This window comes from Lissotriton vulgaris, chromosome 7, assembly GCF_964263255.1.
Source record: "Lissotriton vulgaris chromosome 7, aLisVul1.2, whole genome shotgun sequence".
Classification (NCBI taxonomy): domain Eukaryota; kingdom Metazoa; phylum Chordata; class Amphibia; order Caudata; family Salamandridae; genus Lissotriton; species Lissotriton vulgaris.
In genome coordinates this window covers 1,039,880,343-1,039,905,208 of record NC_141695.1, presented here as the reverse complement: position 1 = coordinate 1,039,905,208, position 24,866 = coordinate 1,039,880,343, and the positions used below count along the sequence as shown (strand labels likewise).

Here is a 24,866-nt window from a genome sequence, read left to right as displayed (position 1 = left end):
CAGCATTCCCTAAGCACAGAGGACATTTTTGCATATCTGGCGTATGTAACCATAGCGTGGTTATCTGATGCACATAGAAACTATTTGGCATAACCAATCACTGTAGAAGAGGTGAAAGAAGTCATAAAGTCATTGCCTAACGGCAAGGCGCCGGGCCCTGACGGTTTCACTTGCAAATTTTATAAAACATTTGCGGATAAATTGGCACCTCACTTAGTTGAACTATACGGGGATGCAATGAAAACCAGATATTACCGTTGACACTGAGGGAGGCTACGTTGATCACACTTTTAAAACCCAACAAAGACCCGGAGTATTGTGATTCGTATAGACCACTGTCTATGATAAATGTGGACACTAAAATTTTAGCCAAACTATTAGCCAGACTTCAGCCCCTGTTGACTGGCCTAATTCTGCCAGACCAATCTGGATTTATTTCCGCTCGCTCTACAGCCCATAACAGCAGAACGCTGCTCACACTGTCCCATTATATGTGCCCATCTACTAAAGCCGCAGCGATCCTTTTAGATGCTGCTAAAGCATTTGATTCAATAAAATGGGGGTATCTGCATGCGGTATTGATCAGGATGGGCTTCCCCCAGATATTCCTCCAATGGGTGAAATTGCTATACTCGGCTCCGTTAGCTCGTATTAAGGTCAACAAATATATCTCAGATCCTATAACGATCACTAGAGGAACAAGGCAGGGATGTCCGCTATCGCCCTTATTATTTGCAATAGTGCTTGAGCAACTGGCTTGCGAAATCAGACAAAATCACCACTACTCAGCATTACAATTCCCGCAGAGACCCCTGCATATTTCCCTTTACGAGGACGACATGATGTTGTATGTCTGAGACCTGGATAGTCATTTGAACCCTCTTCTCAGGGAATATATCAAATTTGGACAGTATTCCGGTCTGAAAATAAATTGGGCTAAGTCAATTACTATACACTTAACAGATACAACATCCCCACACACCACGGACTACCCGCTAGAATGGCAGGAGGAACTGATTAGATATTTGGGGGTTTGGTTCCATCGTGACCCAGAGGTAGTGATTCGAACGAACTACGGCAGAGCAATTGATGCGCTAGAGGACAAGATAGCGAGAGGGATCTAACTGCCTCTGTCCTTGGCATACAGATTAGCTATCGTAAAGATAGTGGTCTTACCGAAACTGCTATATTTATTTAATAACGTCCCGATTAAACCCCCAACAGAAGTCTTTTGTAGAACCTCCTCAATGGTACTTAAACTCATATGGGCAGGAAAACATGCCTGAATCATATTATGTAATATGACTCTACCGTACTCACAAGGAGGATTTAGAGTGCCAGATTTTCTACTCTATTATTTATGTGCACAAGCACAGTATGCACATTTCTGGTATCATAGACCCCTTTCATAACACATGTTGCGATTGAGGAGGGTGATGTGGTACCAATCCAATTGGATGCCGTCATAACGCACAAAAGACCTCCGTTACATCGCAAGGACATAAACACAACAGACACTACGAATACAGCATGGCGAATAATAGGTCGCAAAGCTAACAAGTTACCACTATATGCTCCATCTCTACCGCTACATAACCATCCTGAACTGTCCGTCACTCAAGAAGAGGTGGGTATGAAACTATTGCACCAGGTGGGTATAGATAAAATGGGTGATCTGTATTGTGAAGGTATGTTTAAAAAGATCGAGGATTTATCATATATCAGTAATCAAACACCTCTGTTTAGATTTACCTACTATCGATTGCAGGGTGCGGTTAAAAAGCTGTACCCCTCATACCCCGAAGAACCACCACAACTGGATACACTGCAGTTACTTATCACCACTCCGGGGTACCAACACATAGTGTCTAAACTTTACACTACATTGCAGGAAGAATTAGCGGATACTGTGTGCGAAGATCTGGGGAGATGGAATGACTGTTTCACTGTACCACTGACGGTGGAGGAATAGTTTACCACATGCTCAATGACAGGCCTGCTGACACCTAATGAGAATTTACGAATGCTGCATTACAAATACTCGCACCAAACTTAATACACCCAGGCAAGGCTCTGTAGGTACGGGTTGAGAACTGAGTCCCGATGCCAAAGATGTAGAGCAGACAATGCAGATTTCTTGCATTTAGCATGATCATGTGCAGCTGTGGCCCACTATTGGGCAGAAGTGACCAAAGTACTGGGGGAAATGTTGGGTGCTGAACTTGAATGCTCGGTACGTACCTTCTTGCTAGGTCTAGTGTGTCAAATGTAAGAGCGGTTAAAAAGAAATTCTGTGTAATAGCCTTGTTGGTGGCCAAACGCCAGGTGTCGCTTTGTTTGGATAGTAAACAGCCCCCAAGGGTCAAACAGTGGTTAACAGACCTGACATACTGCAAGGACACCTTGAAAACCTATGAAGAAGAGCTGCCAATAGGGTCGAAACACAAAGACTACTGGAACTTCCTAGTTGCACATTTGCAAACGCATCAAGTGAACTAATGATGTATAATTGCCTTGTGGTAGAATGTATACCTTTAAAAACTCAGATATGTAACAGTCTGTACATGGATGTTGTTGTGCAACGGTCTATTTGTTTGTATTTTCATACTTTAGAAATTGTATGTCTTTGAAATGCCAATAAAAAAAAAAAATTTAAAAAAAGAAATGGTAGAAGTAGTGAGCCTATGCTCCAGGGGAGAAACAAACATAAGAGGTAGAAGTATGCCCACACAACCAGTCTCCAAGGCAGGGTTAACTGATTTTGGAGGTTGCTTTATCAAAACAATGCCATGTAGTGCAACAAACACTTTTTCTTATTCCCACTGCACAGGAATTAAAATGTACAAGGCAATCAAATATGAAGTTTATGCACATGTGAAGCTATGCAGCGAGCACTCGCCTGAAGTTTCACAACAATAAGCAATATCCTACCTGGAGTTCCTTCTCATGCTCACATTTTGATTTCCATAGATGAAACCGAGAGGTTGATAGACAGCTGCAGATTACGTGTAAATGTTTCTTAATCTTTGATACAATTTAGCTTTAGTAGATAACTAGATGCGTAGTTTCAGGTGACAACAAATTACTCAAGAGTAAACAAATGTAAACGTGGGCCACAACTTTCCACGAAAACATCAATCAAGTATTGAGTTGAAAATGGCTGTAAAAAATGAATTGAGAGCAATGTTGAGTAAAAGGGTGGTGGTGGTAGTTAGGGTAGGGACGTTGCGGGTGGTGATAAGGCTGGTGAGGGAGGGGTGGAGGTAGGATGGTGGTGGTGGCAGGGAGGAGGTGGCAAAAAGAGTGGTAGAAGTGGGGGTGGGTGGTTAAAGTGGTGGTGGTGAAGGTGATGATGAGGGGTGGTAGTAGTTAGGGTGTTGTTAGGGTGTTCGGGTGGTAGTTTTTAGGGTACGATGGTGGTGGTTAAGGTAGGGTAGTTGTGATAGTTAGGGTGGTGGTGGATAAGGTGATGATGATGACGATGGTCGCAGTTAAGGTGATGACAGTGATGATGACAGTTAGTGGTGATGACAGTTAGAGTGTTGTAGAGTGGTGGTAGTAGGGTGTTGCAGGTGGTTGTTGTGGTTTGGGTGGTGGTAGTAGTTAGGGTGAAGGTGGTGGTTAGGCTACGGTGATAGTTTTTATGGTGGTGGTCGTGGTTTGGGTAGTGTTCTGTTGGTGATGAAAGTAGGGTGTTGGTATAGTGATTGTAGGGTGGGGGCTGTAGTGAAAGGGCTGTAGCATGGCAGTAAGTTAGTGATAGGGTGGTGGTGGTAGGTTAGTGGGCGGCAGCTGTAGTAGGATGGTTGTACACATACTGACGAGGGAGAGGTGTTGGGGAACGAGCAATAACAAAGACGAAGAGGGAAGAAGAAAGGAAAAAAAGCACCTCAATCCCAACACGAGCTGCGGAAGGACTCTAACCAAAAAGAAGCAATAAGTACTTGGTCCATGCTCCACAAAAGGGAGAAACAAATGAATAGCAAGTGAAACTGGCATGCATTGAGCAGTCTGAAGCGAGCAAATAAGAAAGACAATGAAGCCAACAAATAGTAAGCAGTGGATGGGCTTCCAAGGCCCTTAAAGGTAACAAAATGTCTGGCTAGCGCACAGTCTCAGATGAGACCTATAAACAAAGGCTGCTGTAGGGAGATGGGCAAATATATACCCAGAAAAAGGCTGAAAGCATACAGGAAGAAAAGCACACAACCTGGAGCCAATTAAAACAAAAGAGTTTTTCCAAGTATAACAAAGTGGCCATTTAGCACACAGTTTGGCCTAACGTCATTTAGAAGGTTCTGCCGCTCTTATGGTGATCGAGGGGGAAAGAGGGGAAAGGGAATTAAACAAGTGACAGTTTCCTGAATAATCAGCTCTATTAGTGGTATCTGTTGGAGTGCTACAAGAGGAGGATTCTCTTGCATTCACGATTTCAATCAATGTTTCACTGCAAACGCTCTCTCTCGAATGGAAGAAGACAGCAGCGAGCACAGGATGTGGAACACACTCCCTATTGACCTCAGATGCAACCCCTCCTTCTCTTGCTTCAAAAAGGACCTGAAACTCCTTCTCCTCAACCAATACTTTACCGACCAATAACCTAATGGACTCCCCCTCACTTTGACCTTCAAGGATAGTGGTTATCTGACTGTTTCAACCACCTGCATTTTTCTACCCTCACTGTATACATAAGTATTATGTCTTTGCTTATAGCTTTATGCATCCTCATGTCTGGCGATGTAATGCAATGTTTCTTTTCTTTTGTGTATGTAAAGCGCTCTGATACCCACGGGTCTAGCTAGCGCTATATAAAACGTTATAAATAAATAAAAGATTAGCCTAATTCAGGGTTCTCCAAAGTCGGTCCTGGAGGGCCTGATCCATGCCAGATTTTTAGCAAATCACCATTTAGATAAATGTAGGTATCTTGAAAATATGGCATGGATCTGGCCCTCCAGGACGCACTTTGGAGCACCCAGGCATATTTTATTGGCAGAGAGAGGCAACAGAGGCCGGAAGTGCAGGTGCATAACTCAGGTGGGATTTGGTATTTTATAAAAACTCAGACAATGTATTTTTAAACATATTTTGTCTGATGATTACCGCTCTTGAGATCTACGCTACAAAAACTCGGTTGGCTCACCATGGTAACTCCCAACCCCTCAAAGTCAAAGGTAATTCTGCTTTTCAGGCTGTGCCCATCCAGTTAGGAATGACGAGACGGAACCTAGTTGTAATGTATTCATTTACTATAGGAGGGATCCTGCCGAATGTGAACGACTCAATTAAATGATCATCAACTGATGTCACAAACAAGCGCCAGGACAAGCTCCGGTCTAAGTGCTATGCAAATATTTACACGGCGTATCTTCTAAAGGCCCACACACTAAATATAAAAGGAAGAAAAGCATACCTTCAACATGTGTGGCTTGTGCGGGTTCCTGGATCTCAGTACTCTTTCGCTGCTGTACCACTTTTGCTAACCTCTTCGAGTTCTAGAAAATAAAGTAGTCTGATTAGCCGGCTTATTAGCAAGACAACATTTGAATCAAACAATTGAGAAGCACATTGCATGAGCCATGTAAATTATCATAATATCCACTATTTTTTCGGGAATAGAATTAACACACAGTGACATGAGAAAGGAAATTAAACAACGACTTAAAGGGTGCATATTTCCTCAGAGGTATTGCATCCCACAAACAAACATAAAATTATCTGTGCCTTGAAAATTGTTGGTTGGTCAGCTGGATCAAGGGCTCCAGTTGTGGGGCTGCTCTTCTGCTTAACCTGGCCTGCGTAACTGAACGCGGTCCCCGATCCCCCCCCCCTTCAACGAGGAAACAGCGACCACACAGCCAGGCCCGGAAAATACCTGAAACAGTCTGAGTGGAAAAACATTACTAAACACTGTGCGGGACGCCACTCCTCTCCCGCAGCCAACCCTGTAAAAAAAGTGCTTTATGGGGTTCCTTCTGAAGAGCCAGTTTATTTGGCTAAGGTGATAAAGGTGGAGTGCTAACACTGGTAAATAGTTTAGAAACAGGGCCCCAGACACATTTTGCCAGGCGTAAGCAAGCACTGGCAAAAACAACAGGTGCTGTCCATGCAAGAACTATTATATGTTTTAGCAATGTTGTTTCCTGATGGAGCATAGTTTTTGCGAAATAAACTCTGCTCGAATTGAACCCTCAGTAACATTTAACAGTGTGCAGTGAAAAACGAATGTGAAAAAGAGCTTAACATGAGGCAAATCGCTATTGCGCAAGCGCAAACTAAAACACAGGAGTAGGCCGCAAATGCTTCTGGACAAATTAAAATAAAAGGACTAATGCTGCTTTTGACCACATTATTAATGTTTGCTTGGAAAATAATATTAACACGGGTTGTGCATGGATAAATGCAGCACTGGGTGCGTGCGTAATAGTAAGCATTATAAGTGATTAATAATGCCTGTGTTTTTTTCCGTAGAAGCATGGTTTTCTGCTTTGCAAGAAACTTCTGGGTTAATGAAATGAAAATAAATGTTGAACGAGATGTGTCCTTCAAAAGTCCTGTGAGCTTGCCATGAGCTTGCATGAATAAACAATTTTTTCATCGAGTTAAGGAACATTTCCTCTGAATGCGGCACAAATGAACAAATGTGAAACCGAATTTGCATCATGACCGGAATGAAGGAAATAAATACTATGACAGTGGCTTGAATTTGTATTTCTTAGGGTGGAAGTAGATAACATGAATAAATGAATAATAAAGCAGTACAAAAGGGGGTGGGGATGGACGGAGCATCTGAATCAATCAAACACTCACACCCAGTCAACAGATCTGGGTTTAATCCATCACCGTTCTTAGTGGGCTAAAGAACGGTGATGGATTAAACCCAGATCTTTTGACTGGGTGTGAGTGTTTGATTGGTTCAGATGCCCTGTCCATCACCACCCCCTTTTGTACCGCTTTGTTCGCCATAAGTGTGGCAGGGTATGCTCAGACGTGAGTCCCTTGCTCACTTTGCCACTGGATTCAAGCAAGCTTGGCTGAAGACAGCTGTAATGCCAGAAACCGGTCCTGGGAAGCTTGAATCCGGTCCAGGGAAGGCATGGCTTGGCAGTTCGGGTTGGACTGTTCCCATGAGGCACAGGGTCAGACTGATTTGCATATGGCCATGTCTGAACTGGGGTGGCAGAGTGGGCTAAAGAACGGTGATGGATTAAACCCAGATCTGTTTGACTGGGTGTGAGTGTTTGATTGGTTCAGATGCTCCGTCCATCACCACTCCCTTTTGTACCGCTAAATGAATATTAAGACATTGAGTGAAATGAACATGATGAGGATGGTGTGACAGTACAACCCCTTCCTTAACCAATCATGTGTAGAGAAATCTTATGTACTGACACAAATGTGGGATGACATCTGACTTTTAGGGTATAATTGAGGTTTCTGGTGGGAGGGGTTAGGTTAGTCAGTGGCTTGTTTTCCTACCTGCGCGAGGAGAAGCCTTGTTTGCCTTCTCCTATTCTTGAGCTGGCTGTTCCTGTTTTCTGATTCCTGACTTAGGGCCCGATGTAGGTCACCCAATACCGGTCGGTAACGGCCGATTTCGGACGTTACCGACCGGTATTTGGGTTTTGCCATGTAGGTGGTCGGAATTTACAGAATCGGTATATTTACCGATTCGGTATTTTTCCGAATCAGTAAATATACCGATTCTGTAAATCCATATGTAGGTGGCACAGTTTGCAGTGCCACAGGCCCTTAGGAATTCTTAATTTACCACCCAATACTATTGGGTGGTAAATTAAGAATTTCTGTGTACATGCACATCTGTGAATGTACACCTGTGCCATGTGGCACACATAAATGCCCTAAGGGTATGTATGTGTGTCACATGGCACACAAGCCAGAAACAGGGGTGCAACAGGGTGTCAAAGTGACACCCTGTCCCCCTTGGCAATTCGGTATTTTACCAATTCGGTAAAATACCGAATCAGTATTTGCCATTGATTCCTATGGGCTTTAAGGCCCATAGGAATCAATGGCAAATACCGATTCGGTAATTACCGAATTGGTAAATACTGAAACTTACCGATTCGGTATTGAATTCGGTAATAATACCCACATCCCGATTGCCAGTTCTTAAATACCAAATCAGTATGATTCGGTATTTAAGAATCGGTAATCTGGGATTACCTACATCGGGCCCTAAGTCTTTGCCTATTCAAATCTTCTAGAGGGGCCTTACTGCTCTCATGGCCAGAGAGTAGTTTTCCTATTTCAATTGGGTTAGTATAGCCAGAAAACGAATTTTGCATAATCATTGCAAATGTCATTATTTCTCTGATATTGTGCCTCTGTGATAATCTATGATTTGTACTGTATTTTGGTACTGATGAGCATTTATTTCTCGGTATTAAGATAAACATTATAAATACATAAATGAGTCTGTCGGAGGTGTTCATTCTAGTTTAATGAGTATTTTAGAAACAAGTATTAGTTTGCCAAACCCTGTCAACTATATAAAGATTGCATTGCGATGATTGGTATAATATAAATGAAGATACAATTTGGTATTTGGTAAGTTTGGTAACTGTTTAGACATCACTAACCCAGCGTTAAGGGACTTGTCAGGTATTGAAATGGGTCTTATCTGTAGGAAATTATTAGTCCCAGATCGCAGGATCACATTAAAGTGGCTGCTGTTCAGCATGGCTAAAAGTTAGTGGAGTAATGGTGAGTGTCGTGGAGTGTCATAAAGTTGAGTGTTACGGCGTGGCGTCGAGTGGGGTACAGTAGAGTTGAGTAGCATAGAATGTCGTGAAGTGGTGTATAACAGAGTTGAGTGGTGTGGATGGTTCTGAGTGGAGTAGTGTGTCATAGAACAGAGTGGAGTAAAGTGGCAAGGAGGGAGTTGTGTAGAGAGTCTTAGAGTGGAGTAGTGTTGTAGAATGGCACAGAGTGGAGTACAGCATCACAGTAGAGTGGAGTAGAGGAGAGTGGCCTAGAGTGAAGTGGCGTAAAGTACAGTTGTGCAGAGTAGATTGGCGTAGAGTGCAATGGTTTTGAGTAAAGTGGTGTAGAGTGCAGTTACACGGAGTATAGTGGTGCAGAGGAGTGGTGGCTGCAACTTAACAGGGTGTAGGGACGGGCAGGTGGACATAAACAAATTAAAATAAAAATTAAATAAACACTAACCTGCAAGTAGATAAGAGAGGCTTAGAGGGGATTGGCATAGAGTGCACTGGCGTACATTGGAGTGGTACAGAGTACATTGCACTGTGTTGCAGAGTAGGGGGTATAGAGTGGAGTGGAACAGATTGGTGTAGAGTGCAGTAGAGAAGAATGCAGTGGTGCATAGTAGAGTAGTGTGAGGTAGAGTGTAATGGCATTGAGTAGAGTGGTGTAGACTGGAGAAGCTTAGAGTGGAATGGTGATGAGTGGAGTGCTGATGAGAAGAGTGCAGTTACGCAGTGTGAAGTAGAGTACAGTAGAGTGGAGTGGTGTAAAGTGGGGTAACATGGAGTATGCATGGAGTTGTAGTGTCTTTAGGAAAACAGACAGCTGAAAACCAGAAGCGAGAAAACAAAGCAAGTACTTGCAAAATCAATAGGGTCTTGCCTGGTGAGCTGGTACGATTATTGCTTTTTTACTTTTGTTTCGCGGAAATAGGCCACAAAAATATCAAGAAAAAAAGAAAATATGTCCCACCTAAACAGACCAGCAATATTCTTGCAATAAAAATAAACATAAAGTAAAAAATAATCAAAGTATATAATTGTAACAGAACAGTACGTGTGGTTCTTAGCAGGCATGTGCACTTTGAACAGGAGTCAAACCCCTTTTTAGTTTTAACACACACCACAAGTAAATACAAATCTTATTTGCACAATGAAGAGATACTGTTGGCTTTGAATTAGTGTAACCTGAAGACATATTTTAAACACACAAGCACTAAAAACTTTTAAAAATATGATAAAGATTGGAAGGAAAAACACATTGGCAAATTAAGGTGCTGGCCCATATCCCCTGGCACTAAAATGCACTTCTTTTAACCCCTTCCACGCTCATGACGAGCTGGGCTCGTCATGGCGTAGCCTCCTCGCACGCTGATGCCGAGCCCAGCTCGTCATGAAGCATGGGATTTTGAAAATCTGAGCATGCGAGCAGAATTCTCTGAGCGCGGATGCGGTTAAGAAGGATGTGCACATGTAATCAGGAAAATGCAGTCCTTCGCACATCTATGAGAGCCAATGGATGCATATGATGTATGCTGTGTTGGTTGAACTCTAAAATGGGTACAACAGATGCACATATTAATAGAGGGCTGACCCAGAGCCACTCAATGTATGTGTACAGAAATATTTTTTTGTTCATGAATTATTTTGCTTTAATGAGGCTGGCACTACAACTAACACTGTCCTTAGACCAAACCTAAAATTGTGATAGAAAAGCATGAGTCCATGGTTTCCAACTCATGAATGGTTACTTACATGCAGCTGAAGTTACATGATATAGTTTACTAGTTCGTCTGCGCCCTAACCAAAGGGGAAACATTCAAATGTATACCATGGGAAAGCAACAGGTTCAACCCAAAATGGATTAGTGAACTAGTCAAGACTACAAGGGAGAAAAATAGACTGCAGTAGGAAAGGCTAAAGTTAGACAAATGAGGAGAAGGGCAAAGACTAAACAAACTGAGAGCTCAATAAGCAACAGTAGGCAAAAGGAAGGAGGTAAAAAGATAGAAAGGAGGTAAAGAGAAAGCAAAGCAAGACGGACAATGATGCAAAGATGTGGGTAATAGCTGAGAAAAGTTCAGTACATTGGAGTTTAAAAACGAGGGCACAGGTGCGCTGACCATGGCAACACTGCATGAATGCCATAACCCTGCACAACGGAAACTTAATATACTGTGAATACCACCAGGTTAAGGATATTCCGCTGGTGTGTATCAGCAACAGAAAACTGAAGGTTGTGTAAAACATACCACTCACCACAGGATCTAAGTGCCTGAAGTACAAAAATAGGAATAGAGATTTCCTAATTGAGATTTTTGCGAATCGCAATTAGGAAATCTTTATTCTTAATGTATGACACTCTTTTGAGTTTCATTAGCGATTCATAGTCGTTCGCAAATAGACACCTCTCATGAATTATTGAGGTAGGTCGCAGTTTGTGACCCACTGGGATTCGCAGCCAGAGGGATGACGACCTGCTGGAGTCCGTAGACCACCATGTCTGTAATTGCTTTTAAATAAAACATTCTTTTTATTTAAACCTTTAAAAATAAGACAATGAAACTGTAAAGTTTCGTTTTTCAAGAGTAGGCAATAGTCCCTTGGACCACTGCCTGTTCTTAAACAACATTTCGCCAACCATTCTGAATGGGGACTTGGCCCAGGAAACCCTTCCAGAGTGCGAGTAAGTTACCACCAACCTTGAGTGGGCAGTAACATGAGAATCATTTCAGTCACAAAACATTCGGACATTTCACTGCGAATCGGTATTCGGAAGGGACACCCTCAAACTGATAACACTTTGGGGGATAACAGAATAGGTTCCCACAAACGCATCTTTTGTTGATAGAAGACTCTGTTAAGAAGGAAAATTACCAACAATATTATTTCCCAGTTTATAGAAACTAGTTGAAAAAAGATTTTCTAAGAAAAGCTACTGATTTTCAAAAATATAAAGATACAGTTTCTTATTGAATCGCAGGTAACACGTAAAACCTTTGCTCGCATGTTAGACCTAAGATACACAGAACATCGATTCATGGAAGTCTGGGCTGTTGCCATTATCCTCAGGCAATCTCCACTTCAGTCCAAGCGACAAATATATCTTCAGGATATCCTTCAAGCGTATATCCTGGCTGCCTGGCAGCTCTCCAAGAGTCCTCCACTGCCAGCAAGCCGAATGAGACTAACCTTACGTTCTCAGAACCCAGTGGAGCAGGCGCGTCAATTCACCGTCACGGTGAATGCCTGACTGCCCGCCAGCCCTTTATACTTCCCTAGCTTCCTGCCTCCCTTTAAAATAAACTATCAGAGCAGGGTGGCGCACCCGGCTCACTGCAATCGCACCCAATTTTAAATACTGTGTTAATTGCGAATATACTTATTTCACAGTGAGGCTGCACTTGTAGCTTAACATTTTTCTAGCCACATGATGTAATTATACACAATGTAGAACCTCATAACACCAGAGCCGTAAGTACCTCCTATAAATTTTACTCGTAAAAAAAAACTATGAATTTTACTCGGTACACTAGTTTGGAGACTTCCTCCCCTTCATAGCTTACGTTTCAATATTTTAGGTATTTGCCCAACAGAAATTACATCAAACCCATTTGTATAGCCAGTCTGAGCCTTTTGTTTCATCGCTTGTTTCTGCTTTCGGCCCCTTAAAAAGATTGCAGAGGAAGGTTTTGCAAACGGAACCGTGGGCGCAGCTTCAACATAAGAAGAACAAAGTGAAACAATTGTTAAATTAAATGATAACAATACCTTGGGGGAAAGGGGCGCAGCACATATCACAGACCACTTTGTTGTGTGAAAAAGCCTGCTTTATTGAAACAGGTGCCCATCACAAACACTTGGCAACTGCTTTACAAAACTACAACCTAACTCTACATAAAATGGAACTAACAAATGTCCCCACCGGCACGGCTCCCCCATGCCCATCACACATCTATCTCATTTAATTGTAGTGCATTTCAATATTTTCAACATTATATTTCCACTACAGCCTATGACTGCATGCATGGACCCGTAAGCAACCAAATGTCCTACAATAAACTTTGAACTACCTGCCTAACTTCCCTATGTACACATGGTTCACCAACTGGCAAAGCCAACCAAATTTCTGACAACTCCTGCAAAACTTTGCGGGTCACCATCACCCAGGAAATGTGTTTCTGCTAACTTTTTTCTGCCCCTCCTCCCCTGCCCATTACCTCCTGATAGTCATAGAACTGGGCAAAGCCTTACTCAGTTCCAACAAGTATAAATCCATCGCTGTGTGAGACAAATGGTCTCCGTCATCCTGGAAAAATACCTTGGCCCCAAACTTAATGTCCGAATGGCAAATACACACAAAACTAACCTCCCTGCAAAACAGGGACGTTTTCATTAATAAGTGCAGGCTTGCTCGCTCCCTCCAGGTCCAACATAGGACGAATTCTGTCCAAAAGATAAAACATCCGGCCCAATTTGCCTTAATTTGCAACACGTCCTATTACAGTGCCCTCATCAAAACAACGCCTTCCTCCTTCAATAGATAATTTTCACCCAGGTGAATAATCAACACATCCGGGCAACTTCCTCCCCCAATCATACTGTTCAGATACTACAACAAGTTCCCTCAACACATGCCCTCTTTCCCCTTCCAAGTAATTGGTAAAAACCTAAGTTGGAGCCAAAACCCCTCTGATGGGCTTGTAACTCCTCATATTTGATGGAAGAGTGGTTCACCACTCAAGTTGCTACGACCTCTGCTGCCGGACCAGCCACCAAGCCTGAAAACAAACAAAATAGCAGTAAGGATCTCAAAAAGCCTGGCCCCTGCCTTTCCCTCATCGCCCAGTACCCTAAAAAAAGTCCGATAGCAATCAGAGGACCAGCACCCAAAATGCATGATGTCTTTGTGCCCATCCATGATTGCCTGCCTTTGACGCTGCAATGATGCGGAAAGAGTGAGTACAATATTCTGCGAAAGGCAAGCCCAATATATCTAGAGCTTACCAAAGCATAGATAGCAGCTGCTGACATGCTGTAGCATACTTCCCAAATCTGTGTCTAAACACCATGCAGGTGTCATATCCACAACATGATGCCCAATGCTTGCCCGATGCCACCAGACATTGCTCTGGTGACTCTACTGCATGCTATACTATCCTCCTACCCTGTGCTCTTTGGTCTGTTTTGGAGCTGCTAAGCCAGTATGGCTGAGATACCCGCCACCCCCTCTCAACACAATCCCCAAAGGAGGGAAACAGGAAACAGTTCTTGAAGTTTTTGGAAGAGGGAGGGAGTAACCCTCCCGGCCGTATTTATTAAAACAAAATTAAAACATTAAATCAACATTTTATATTATGTACAATTTCATTACCACATTGCGATGTTTGGCTAACTTTAACAGATTCTCTAATACAGAGGTTCTCCTAGCCGAACTAACATCCTACACACATTTACTTGAAATTATGAAATTGTACATCCTAACGTTTAAGGGCCAACGGCAAGGTCGTAACCGGTGTCAAGATCCCTAACCAGAAATACCCCCCCCACTTGTGAGGGGCGACAGCACTGAGGCGTACCTCAAGTGCAACTACCAATTTCCCTTTGACTTGACGGGGGCACCAATAAAACTCGACGCCACTTAAAGGTCGTTCGAGGACTCGTGTGAGGTATCTAGAAGGTAGCGTAGACCCCCCCCCAAACCCCGCACAACTTACCACATCTGCCGTCGCAGACGTCACTGGCCCCGGGAAATTCCCCAGGAGGGGGCTGTAACCCCTCCTACACAGGAAGGGGCCTTGACCGCCTTTCCTTTTTCTTTCGGCGACCCATCCTTAGAAGGGACCGCCTCCCCGTTGAGGGGCCAATGGCCACCTCTCCCGAGCGCTCCCATCCGTGTTGGGTGACGCCCACTCATAGGGATCTTCCAATTAGTGCTCACCGATCATGACCTTACCGCCCGACCAAAAATAAATACGACAATGCTAACTAACCTATTAAACTAAAAAATACATTGGCTACTACGACCGTAATAAAAGCATGCTTATAAATGAACACTAAAGCCGAATTCTTTAATCATAAAACATAAATGACATAGACCATTCTTTATTACACACTCAAAATCAACACGATAATACCAAAACCTGTAAACGAAATTAGAGTTATCCATCAACTTTTATTCAAAACAACTGGCTGTCTTCAGGGGCTGGTGGGTGGGTCAAAATTGGCTCTTCGTTCCGTCTCGAGCTCACGTGCAGCGAGGAGGTGCAGCTTCAGAGCACAGGAACAAGAGGATGCCTTCTGGTCTTGCGTCCCCTTTTATCCATCTTCAGGGCGGGCGTAAAACCCGCCCCTGCCTGCCCCGAGGGCGTGGCCAGCCGCGTCAGTGTCTAGGCCAGCCCACTCTAGGGCGGGAAAAAGCGCGCCCCGGCTACGCCGCTTCGGGCATACCAGCCGAGACACGCCTCCCGCCCAAGATGGCTTCCCGGGGGGATCGTGGTACTCTGCCATACGTGCGGGGGGACCGAGTGGTCGCCCCTTTCCATATGGCTGAGATACCCGCCACCCCCTCTCAACACAATCCCCAAAGGAGGGAAACAGGAAACAGTTCTTGAAGTTTTTGGAAGAGGGAGGGAGTAACCCTCCCGGCCGTATTTATTAAAACAAAATTAAAACATTAAATCAACATTTTATATTATGTACAATTTCATTACCACATTGCGATGTTTGGCTAACTTTAACAGATTCTCTAATACAGAGGTTCTCCTAGCCGAACTAACATCCTACACACATTTACTTGAAATTATGAAATTGTACATCCTAACGTTTAAGGGCCAACGGCAAGGTCGTAACCGGTGTCAAGATCCCTAACCAGAAATACCCCCCCCACTTGTGAGGGGCGACAGCACTGAGGCGTACCTCAAGTGCAACTACCAATTTCCCTTTGACTTGACGGGGGCACCAATAAAACTCGACGCCACTTAAAGGTCGTTCGAGGACTCGTGTGAGGTATCTAGAAGGTAGCGTAGACCCCCCCCCCAAACCCCGCACAACTTACCACATCTGCCGTCGCAGACGTCACTGGCCCCGGGAAATTCCCCAGGAGGGGGCTGTAACCCCTCCTACACAGGAAGGGGCCTTGACCGCCTTTCCTTTTTCTTTCGGCGACCCATCCTTAGAAGGGACCGCCTCCCCGTTGAGGGGCCAATGGCCACCTCTCCCGAGCGCTCCCATCCGTGTTGGGTGACGCCCACTCATAGGGATCTTCCAATTAGTGCTCACCGATCATGACCTTACCGCCACAGGCCGGATAGTTGACCGGCTATCCGGACCCCCCACAAAGCTCCTACCTAAAGGTCATGTTTTAACGTTTTTAACCATGCTAAGAGGTCTCCTATGAGTAACTCATTCCCCACCCGAGACAAATGCACACCATCCCCCAAATACATACTGTCATCATTAATACAGCCATGCGAAATAGAATGCAATGTCCTGGAACGGAACAACCTACTCACTTTGTTATTAAGCTTTCTCACAGAGTGATTCAAAGCAGGAACAGAAATAGCCCCTCGCCACACCTTACGTGGGATCATATGGGACCACGCAATTGTGCACCCCGGAACTCTCCTCGCCAACCAACTTACAGTGGAAAGCATTGCCTCCAGGAGAAGTCGTCTACCGGTGGTGACCAAATCGTTGCCCCCTAGATGCACTATGATTATAGACGGCGGTGACCTCGTCCGCCCTAACAAACCCTCGAAAAATGCTTGAAACTGGTCAATACAGAGCCCGCCTCTTCCGTAGAAGGACACCCTGTACCCGTATTCCCCAGCTACGTGAATCATGTCACCTGCTTTGAATACGTCCGCGGCACGCCTCACGTATGAGTGGCCCACGACCCACACCTCCTTCTTCACAGCCGGTGATGTCTGACCGCTGGCCCGGTGTTGGGTCGACTGCATAGTCCGCCCCGCCTCGTAGGCTTGCGCAACTGAAAACCAAACAAAGACAAGAAGCGTGAGTACATCATTTACAGCTTCACAACATGTGCAACCGCACATACCTCTTATAACACTTGGAGGACCAACGCCCCACTCGTTTCACTTGTTCAACAGTAAGACCCCTAGCTGTAGCTTCCGTAGCAGCCCCTATCCGAAAGGAGTGGGTCCCAAACTCGCCCGGGTTCAAGCCCGCAGCGGCAATTGACATCGCAAGCACCCGCTGAAACTGAAATTTCGTCAGTGGGGTGGCGTCCGCGTGTCTCAACAAGGTCCCCCCCCATGATGCCACCCTTCGTGCTAGGTAGTTTTCTAAACACTTTACTGGACACATGGAGGACCCGGGAATCCTGCGTATGATTATGCAGTCACCCATCCCATCTTGATCGGTCTTGGACCTGACAAAGGAGACAGTCATTGTCTCTCCTCTGATCTGAACGTGTTCCTGGCACAAAACCCCTGTCACATCCCGTTTGTTCCTCGCCACCAGTTCGCTTACCCGCATCGCTCCATGAAATGCCAGCGTAAAAGCGGCTCGGAACAACACCGTCTCAAACTGAGATGAACATGTGGCAGGGAGTGTGGCCAACAACTGGGCCAACCTATCCAAACCTATCGGGCGCCTCTCATCTACTCTGCGACCCTCAAGGCGTTGCCACCCACGCAGCGCTTTCTGTACAACGAAAGACGCAGTCGGGTCCTGGATACCATGAGCCCTGGCAACAAAGGAAATGGCAGCACGATGCCTCTGGGCCGTAGCCACCGATTTCCCAGCCCTACGTAAGGACATCAGAAAATTCACTACCCATTCCTCGTGGCCCCAAAGCCCCTCTCCATCAGTCCCCAAAAAGGCTAAATAGGACCGAAACGCCCCTTCATATGCCTTCCTTGTCCTTGGTGCTAGGCTCTCTCCCACGAGGTGACGAAGTTCGGGGCACCGAGAGACCAGAGAGCTTCGGGAAAGGGTGCCGGCTCTGGGTCCGCTGTGGGAAGGAAACCCGAGAAAGCCTGCATATGAAAACGAGACAGTGCATCAGCTGCCTGATTCATTACCCCCGGGACATGTTTAGCTCTGAATAGCACATTCAGTTGCATACACAGTAAAACAATTTCTTTGAGCAGTCTTAAAATCAGTTTACATCGTGCTGCCTGGCTATTGATGCACTCGACCACGGTCATATTGTCAGACCAAAATACCACAGAGTGATCTTTGAACCCTTCGGGCCAGGTTCTTAGGGCCACCAAAATGGGGAAAAGTTCCAAGAAAGCAATATTACTTGTCAGTCCATTGTCATGCCACCATGCCGGCCATCTTTGTGCCGACCATTTTGTGCCGAAGATGGCACCAAAACCTATGCTACCTGCCGAATCTGTCCATAGCCCCAGCTCTTCAGAGGACACGGCCGGTTTGTTCCAGACGACTCGACCATTAAAATCCGCCAGGAATGCTAACCAAATGCGCATGTCCTGGCGGACCTCAGCCGATAGTCTCGTGCGATGATGACCCTCCTTTAGGCCGACCATAGCTTGGGCAATTGAACGGGAAAAGGGGCGGGCCATCGGTATAACCCTTAGGGCAAAATTCAACTGTCCCACCAACTGCTGTAATTGATGCAGCGTAACTTTAGATCCATTTATACACATTTGCAGGGCTGCCCTGAACTTCCCCACTTTGTCAGCTGGTAAACGAAAACAACCCTCACTGGAGTCTAACTCGATCCCCAGAAACTCGAGGCAAGTCGCAGGACCCACCGTCTTACCCGGTGCCAATGGCACACCAAACTGCTTCATTAATACACAAAATTCGGCCAAGGCCTGGCCACATTCGAGATCCCCGGCTGCCCCAAGGAACAGAAAGTCATCAAGGTAATGCATTACATGTTGGAAACCCGTCCTCTTTGTGAAGACCCATTGTAGAAAACTACTGAATTTCTCGAAATAGGCACAAGATATAGAGCACCCCATCGGCATACACCTATCCATGTAATAATGACCCTGAAACATGAAACCTAGGAGACGCTGGTCGACTGGGTGTACCGGGAGCAACCGGAACGCTGATTCGATATCCGACTTCGCCATCAGCGCCCCGGGCCCCAGGCGATTCAAAATGGCTACGGCCTCATCAAAAGATGCGTACCGCACCGAACACACTTCTGGCTCCATTGCATCCTTTACAGAAAGACCACGTGGAGCTGATTAATTATGAATCAGTCGGAACTCACCCGGGTCCTTCTTGGGGACCACCCCTAAAGGAGAACAAACAAAACTCTGCACCGGGGGTACACTAAACGGGCCGGCAACCCGACCTCGAGTAACCTCTTTCCGGATCTTCTCCTGTACCACGGTCGTATGCTGCAGGACCGAAAGTTGATTTTTACACTTCTCCACACCCTGAAAGTCCCCTACTGGGATGCGGAAACCATACGAAAACCCGTTCCGCAGCACCCCAGCAGAAGTACGACACGGGTATTCACTGAGCCAGGGAATCATCGCCAAGGTATCAATCGGGGTAGGTAAAGGCGCCCTTCGGACTATGTTAGACCTGTTTGGCGCCTCCTCTACCCCCGTTATCACCCGTTTTGGCTCTGCACGTGGACTCAGGATGGGACGACCCGCACCCACTACATTCATGTCTAAATTTACACGATCCCTGGGGCCTAGTACATTTACCTCTGTTGAAATTCCAGCAGAACCCCCTTTTCCCTGTATTGCTGGCAGGTCTCGAGTGATCGTCGGTACCCGTACCTGATCGAAAGGGCGTCCCCGCATATTGGCGGGAGGATTCGCCAACATTACCCCCTACCAATGGCATTTTCAACATACCTGTCTCCTTCATTTTATCCCATGTCAAAGAATCGTAACAATCCCAGGTTAAGCTCTTATTATGCTCTTTAGCCTTTCTAAAAAGATTATCGTAGCAGAACCAATGGTTACCCTGGTGTGACGTCGAGTACCCCATGATTCGCGACTGATAGGTCGGCAACTCGGTAAGTAACTCGGGCCTACGTTCCCCTAAGATCGACGTAAAAATCCCCCATGCTTTGCCCCAATTGCCAATATTCTCATTCACTTTAAAGGCGGCCATTTTTGCGCGCCAAACACTCGGATGCAGGAGGTCTTTCTGGCCCTTAACATGCTCCACCTCATAATGATCAACAAGCAACGAGAAGATGTTCACATATTCCCCCGCCCAAATCTTCTCTTTAATTGCCAAAGGCACATGTTGACCCAACCTTTCTCTACGAGAGGGTGCTGACTCATCCCTCGCAATCGGCAATGGCCGCTTACCTGCACCGGACGCTGCCTCTGCGGTCGTAATCGTCCCTTGTGGCTTGTCAACTACTGCAGCCGGCGCGGACACCTTGGCTGCCTCCCGTTTCTCACGCAGTTGCTTCATCAGCGCCTGCGCGTCGACAGCCGTGGCGCCCTCACTACCTTCGCCCAACCACGCTGCAAGTTGTGCTGCCAGCTCGGGCGGCATATCTTCATTGGACACCGGGGTGACCACCACAGGAATCGGATTCCCCTCCACGGGTACTGGGGTTGGCGCTTCGAGCGGGGTACGGGGAACCGGGACGTCTCCCCCAGCTGGTCCCCTCCTTGGCCTCTTGGCTCTCCCTCCTGGGGCTGCTCCAGCCGAAGGACGTTCCGGCCCCCCTTCCCCCTCTCTCTCCGCCACCCGCTTCTTCAGCTCGGTCATCTCCTTCATGAGGACCCGAAGCATCTGTTCAGTCGTCATTCTCTTTCCGCCTTTCTTGGGCATTTCTCCGACAGAGTATCTGTAAGACAAAAGAAGGATTACAACGCTCAAAATTGGCTCTTCGTTCCGTCTCGAGCTCACGTGCAGCGAGGAGGTGCAGCTTCAGAGCACAGGAACAAGAGGATGCCTTCTGGTCTTGCGTCCCCTTTTATCCGTCTTCAGGGCGGGCGTAAAACCCGCCCCTGCCTGCCCCGAGGGCGTGGCCAGCCGCGTCAGTGTCTAGGCCAGCCCACTCTAGGGCGGGAAAAAGCGCGCCCCGGCTACGCCGCTTCGGGCATACCAGCCGAGACACGCCTCCCGCCCAAGATGGCTTCCCGGGGGGATCGTGGTACTCTGCCATACGTGCGGGGGGACCGAGTGGTCGCCCCTTTCCAATCTCCCTCCTTGAAATATCCTCCCACAGAACTCCTTCCTGGCCCCAGCAACTCTGCATTCTCCATAGGACGTCGAAGTTTCGCTGTTCTCCTTCCTCTCTGCATCCCGAGTTCACCGCCTCGAAGGCCGTTGTGTTGATGAAGTCGTTTTCCTGCTTTTCCTGATATTTTTTGTGGATTCTTCACTCCAAAGTTCTGGAGCTCCTTCCGTCTCGATCCAGACCCAAAGAATCTGAAGATAGAGAACAAAGTTCGAAGCTTCCGGAGGAAGCACGTCGACGTCACAGAAGGACACCAAATTGTAGTATGTCGATGCCCACAGGGGCACGAAAAAATAAAATGCGAAGAAATACTACAATACCGGACCCAATCACTAGATGGCGGAATAATGCTCAGCATATTGAATCAAGAATAGATTCACGCTGCAAAACAAGCCGGTCTCCACACCTCTCTGCACACCTGTGGCAACTGCAGCGAAACCCTGCAAAGCAAATTCCATGTTATCAGCCTCCTGGTCCGTCTCATATTCCCCTGCTCTTGCGCCCACCCTTCCAGCATCCTGCGCCCCAATTCATCCGCCGATGGGGCATAGCCCCATGGTATTTTTACCATAAATTGTACTCCTGCCACTTTTCCTGTAATTGTAACCCCCGACAGACCTTTCTCTATTAAATCTAATGTAAAATGAAACACATTCTCAGTACCCAACCTACCCTCCTCCCTGAGCACCGATGCCAAGAACTTCAACCACGCCTGACTGTAAGCTCTCCAAGTCAACTTCGCGAGGGACCCTACCACCGGTGGTACCATCCTGCATTGCCTACCGACCACAACGTTTCTGGCATGGACACCAGTCTCTGTTGGTGTCCTTGGCCAACCAAAGGAAACTCCCCCAATGTGAACAAGATAAGGCATCTGAAATGTCATTGTCCACAACCGGAATTTAAAAAGTAAGGGGTCCCCTGCAACAAGCTTGCTTGCCCAAGGCAGGGATAATATCAATGAATTTCAAAATGCAATGTCAGGCATTGAATTATAAAATAGGGTAAAGGGCACAATAAAAGACACACAACTGCACAATCCTAAATAACTATGTCACTGTATCAGTGATGGTCATTATGGCAAGGAAAATGTATACACTGCATAGATAATATAAACAACTAACAACAAACATACTGATTTGTCTACACCCAGCACATGCTGCGCCCTGAAGGAAATATCCTGACACAAGCAACACAACACAAAAACTTGCAGCAATTTCAGCACCTATGCATTCCTGGATGACAGTCTAATCACTACCTGTACCACTGACATGTAGTCAACTCTGAACACCACCCTACTGTGTGCACTTCCCATAAGGTCACTGCTTCCACCAGAGATAACAATTCCAAGAAAAGCAATGCTCCTATCCCCCCTTGCCCACTATTCTGGCCATGGCTCCGCGCACCATCTGCCCTGCCAATACAAACTGAAACCCAGACTACCCGCTGCGTTAGAGAATATCTGCACATCCCAGCTCAAGTCATCCTGCCGCGCCAAAGGGATCCTATTGAAGGACTGCAGTAAAAACACCACATTCCGAGGTCCTCCTTGACCCCTGCTGAGAGCCTGTCCCCAGCACTTCTCTACGTGTGTTGTACTGACTGTCTTGATAAAATCCCATCCCTGCCCCCATATTGCACTTAGCTCCCCTTCCCTCCCTTCAAGGGCCTCCCACAGCCCGGCACAACTTTTGTTAGACACTCTGCAATCCCAAACCCCCTTCCAAGATAGTCATCCAACGGACTGACCATATCCCTGACCCCTTCCCCGAACACATCCCATGAGAGCCCCTCTATTTCAGGGGCCTCACCATATGACTTCTTTATTGCCCCTACGCTGGGCCTACCACAGGACTCATAAAGGGAAACCTGTTCTCCCCCGACCCCTCTCAGCAACGTGGTCTTCCTCAAAGGAGTCTTGTGATGTCTGCTTCAACAAAGGTACTGGAGACAGCTTGAGGTAGAAGACGTCTTTATTAGCACCGACACCGACAATAACTGTCACTCTGAACAGCCAGAGTTCTAAATCCGTCATAGCCATACTGAGATCATACCATTCTGAGAGGGAGAGGAGGTGACAAACAGTGCCACTCTGTCACACTTCTCCCCCCACATACAAATAAAAAAGAATAGGAAACACCAGAGAAAGGGAAAAACTTCAAAAGAGATGCAAGAAGGACAGAGAGTAACTAAAGGGAGAAAATAAGTAATGAGAGCAATGAGAAAGAGAAAAAATGGGGAAAAGGGTAGATGGAGAAAACAAACAGGTATCATGCGACAAAATCTCTGAGATAAACTGGTCTCTTGATAACTCTATTACTCTTCTTTTGGTCCTCTTGATCACCCTTGTGAACATTTTGTGAATCTTGTTTTTGTAAATTATTCGACACACATCCACCCTCATACCAAACTCCAGAACATTCTTTCGGACCAGGAACAACTACTATCCTGCTTTTATTCCACATGCAACCATCATGTGTTTTAACCGCATTCTTAAAACATTTCACAACTTGGTGAATTTGGACCAATCAGCACAACCTTAACTTTTATGAAGTCCCCCACACAGACACATTCTTGACGTTTTTAGAGGTATTAAGATAGAATATCGACGGGAAAATATCGACTAGCATTAATATCGTGGTAAGAATATCGAAAGAAAAAAATATCGTCTTAGGAAATATCGTTGTAAAAAATATCGTATTGTTAGAATGACAAATATCGTCAAACAAAAATATCGATGAATAGAATATCGTTGACTAAAAATCGTTGTATATAATATCGACAAAAAAATATAATGTGTTTAAAAAAAAAAAAATAAGTATTATGTTTTTAAAAAACTTAGAAAAATACTTTTAGTAATAATAATTAAAAAAAATGTTTTTTACAAAAGATTTGTTAAAATTTTAGTAGCGGGTTATTGGTATTATAGGGGATAAGGGTGGGTAGTAATTTAAAATTTAATATAAAAAATGTATAAAAAATGAACAAATTAGGAATTTTATCAGAATTCGAAATTTAAAATTTCAAAATAAAACTTTTCACGAAATTTTAATTGTAATCATTAATTAATAAGTCATATTAAAATTTTAGTAGTGGGTAATTGGTATTTTAGGGGCTAAGGGTGGGTAGTAATTAGAAATTTATTTAAAAAAAAAAGTAAAATAATAAAAAAATCGAAAATAATTCTGAAATAGAAATTTAACAATAAAATTTAGAAATTTAAACGAAATTAATTTTGTAATGATAGTGTAAAATTTCATATTAATATTTTAGTAGCGGGTTATTGGTATAATAGGGGATAAGGGTGGGTAGTAAATTAAACATTATGTATTAAAAAAATTGAAAATTAAGAACAAATTAGAAATTTAATCAGAATTCGAAATTTACAAATCAAATTTTGAAATTGTCACGAAATTTTAATGGTAATATGTATATTGTTTACTATCCTGCACATTCCCTGATATAAGTTTGATTGGAGTTAGAATAGCAATTTTTTTAATTTTACTGTCCAGCACATTCCCTGAGTTAAGTTATGTTTGGAGTTAGAATAGTAATTTATTATTGTTTACTATCCAGCACTTTCCCTGACTTATGTTGGATTGGAGTTAGAATAGTAATTTATTATGGTTTACTATCCAGCACTTTCCCTGACTTATGTAGGATTGGATTTAGAATAGTAAATTATTATGGTTTATTATCCAGCAATTTCCCTGACTTATGTTGGATTGGAGTTAGAATAGTAATTTATTATGGTTTATTATCCAGCACTTTCCCTGAATTATGTTGGATTGGAGTTAGAATAGTAAATTATTATGGTTTATTATCCAGCACTTTCCCTGACTTATGTTGGATTGGAGTTAGAATAGTAATTTATTATGGTTTACTATCCAGCACTTTCCCTGACTTATGTTGGATTGGAGTTAGAATAGTAAATTATTATGGTTTATTATCCGGCACTTTCCCTG

General features: G+C 44.9%; 1 protein-coding gene across 1 annotated transcript in view; it reads right to left on the bottom strand.

The window, feature by feature from the left end:
* The window catches only part of PHYKPL (5-phosphohydroxy-L-lysine phospho-lyase), a 508,199-nt gene that overhangs the window by 52,732 nt on the left and 430,601 nt on the right, over positions 1-24,866 (bottom strand). Inside the window, exon 12 of the mRNA XM_086931482.1 lies at positions 5,414-5,495. Within this exon, the coding sequence (XP_086787608.1) occupies positions 5,449-5,495 (47 nt within the window). The 3' untranslated portion in view covers positions 5,414-5,448. The remainder of the gene's footprint in view (positions 1-5,413; positions 5,496-24,866) is intronic.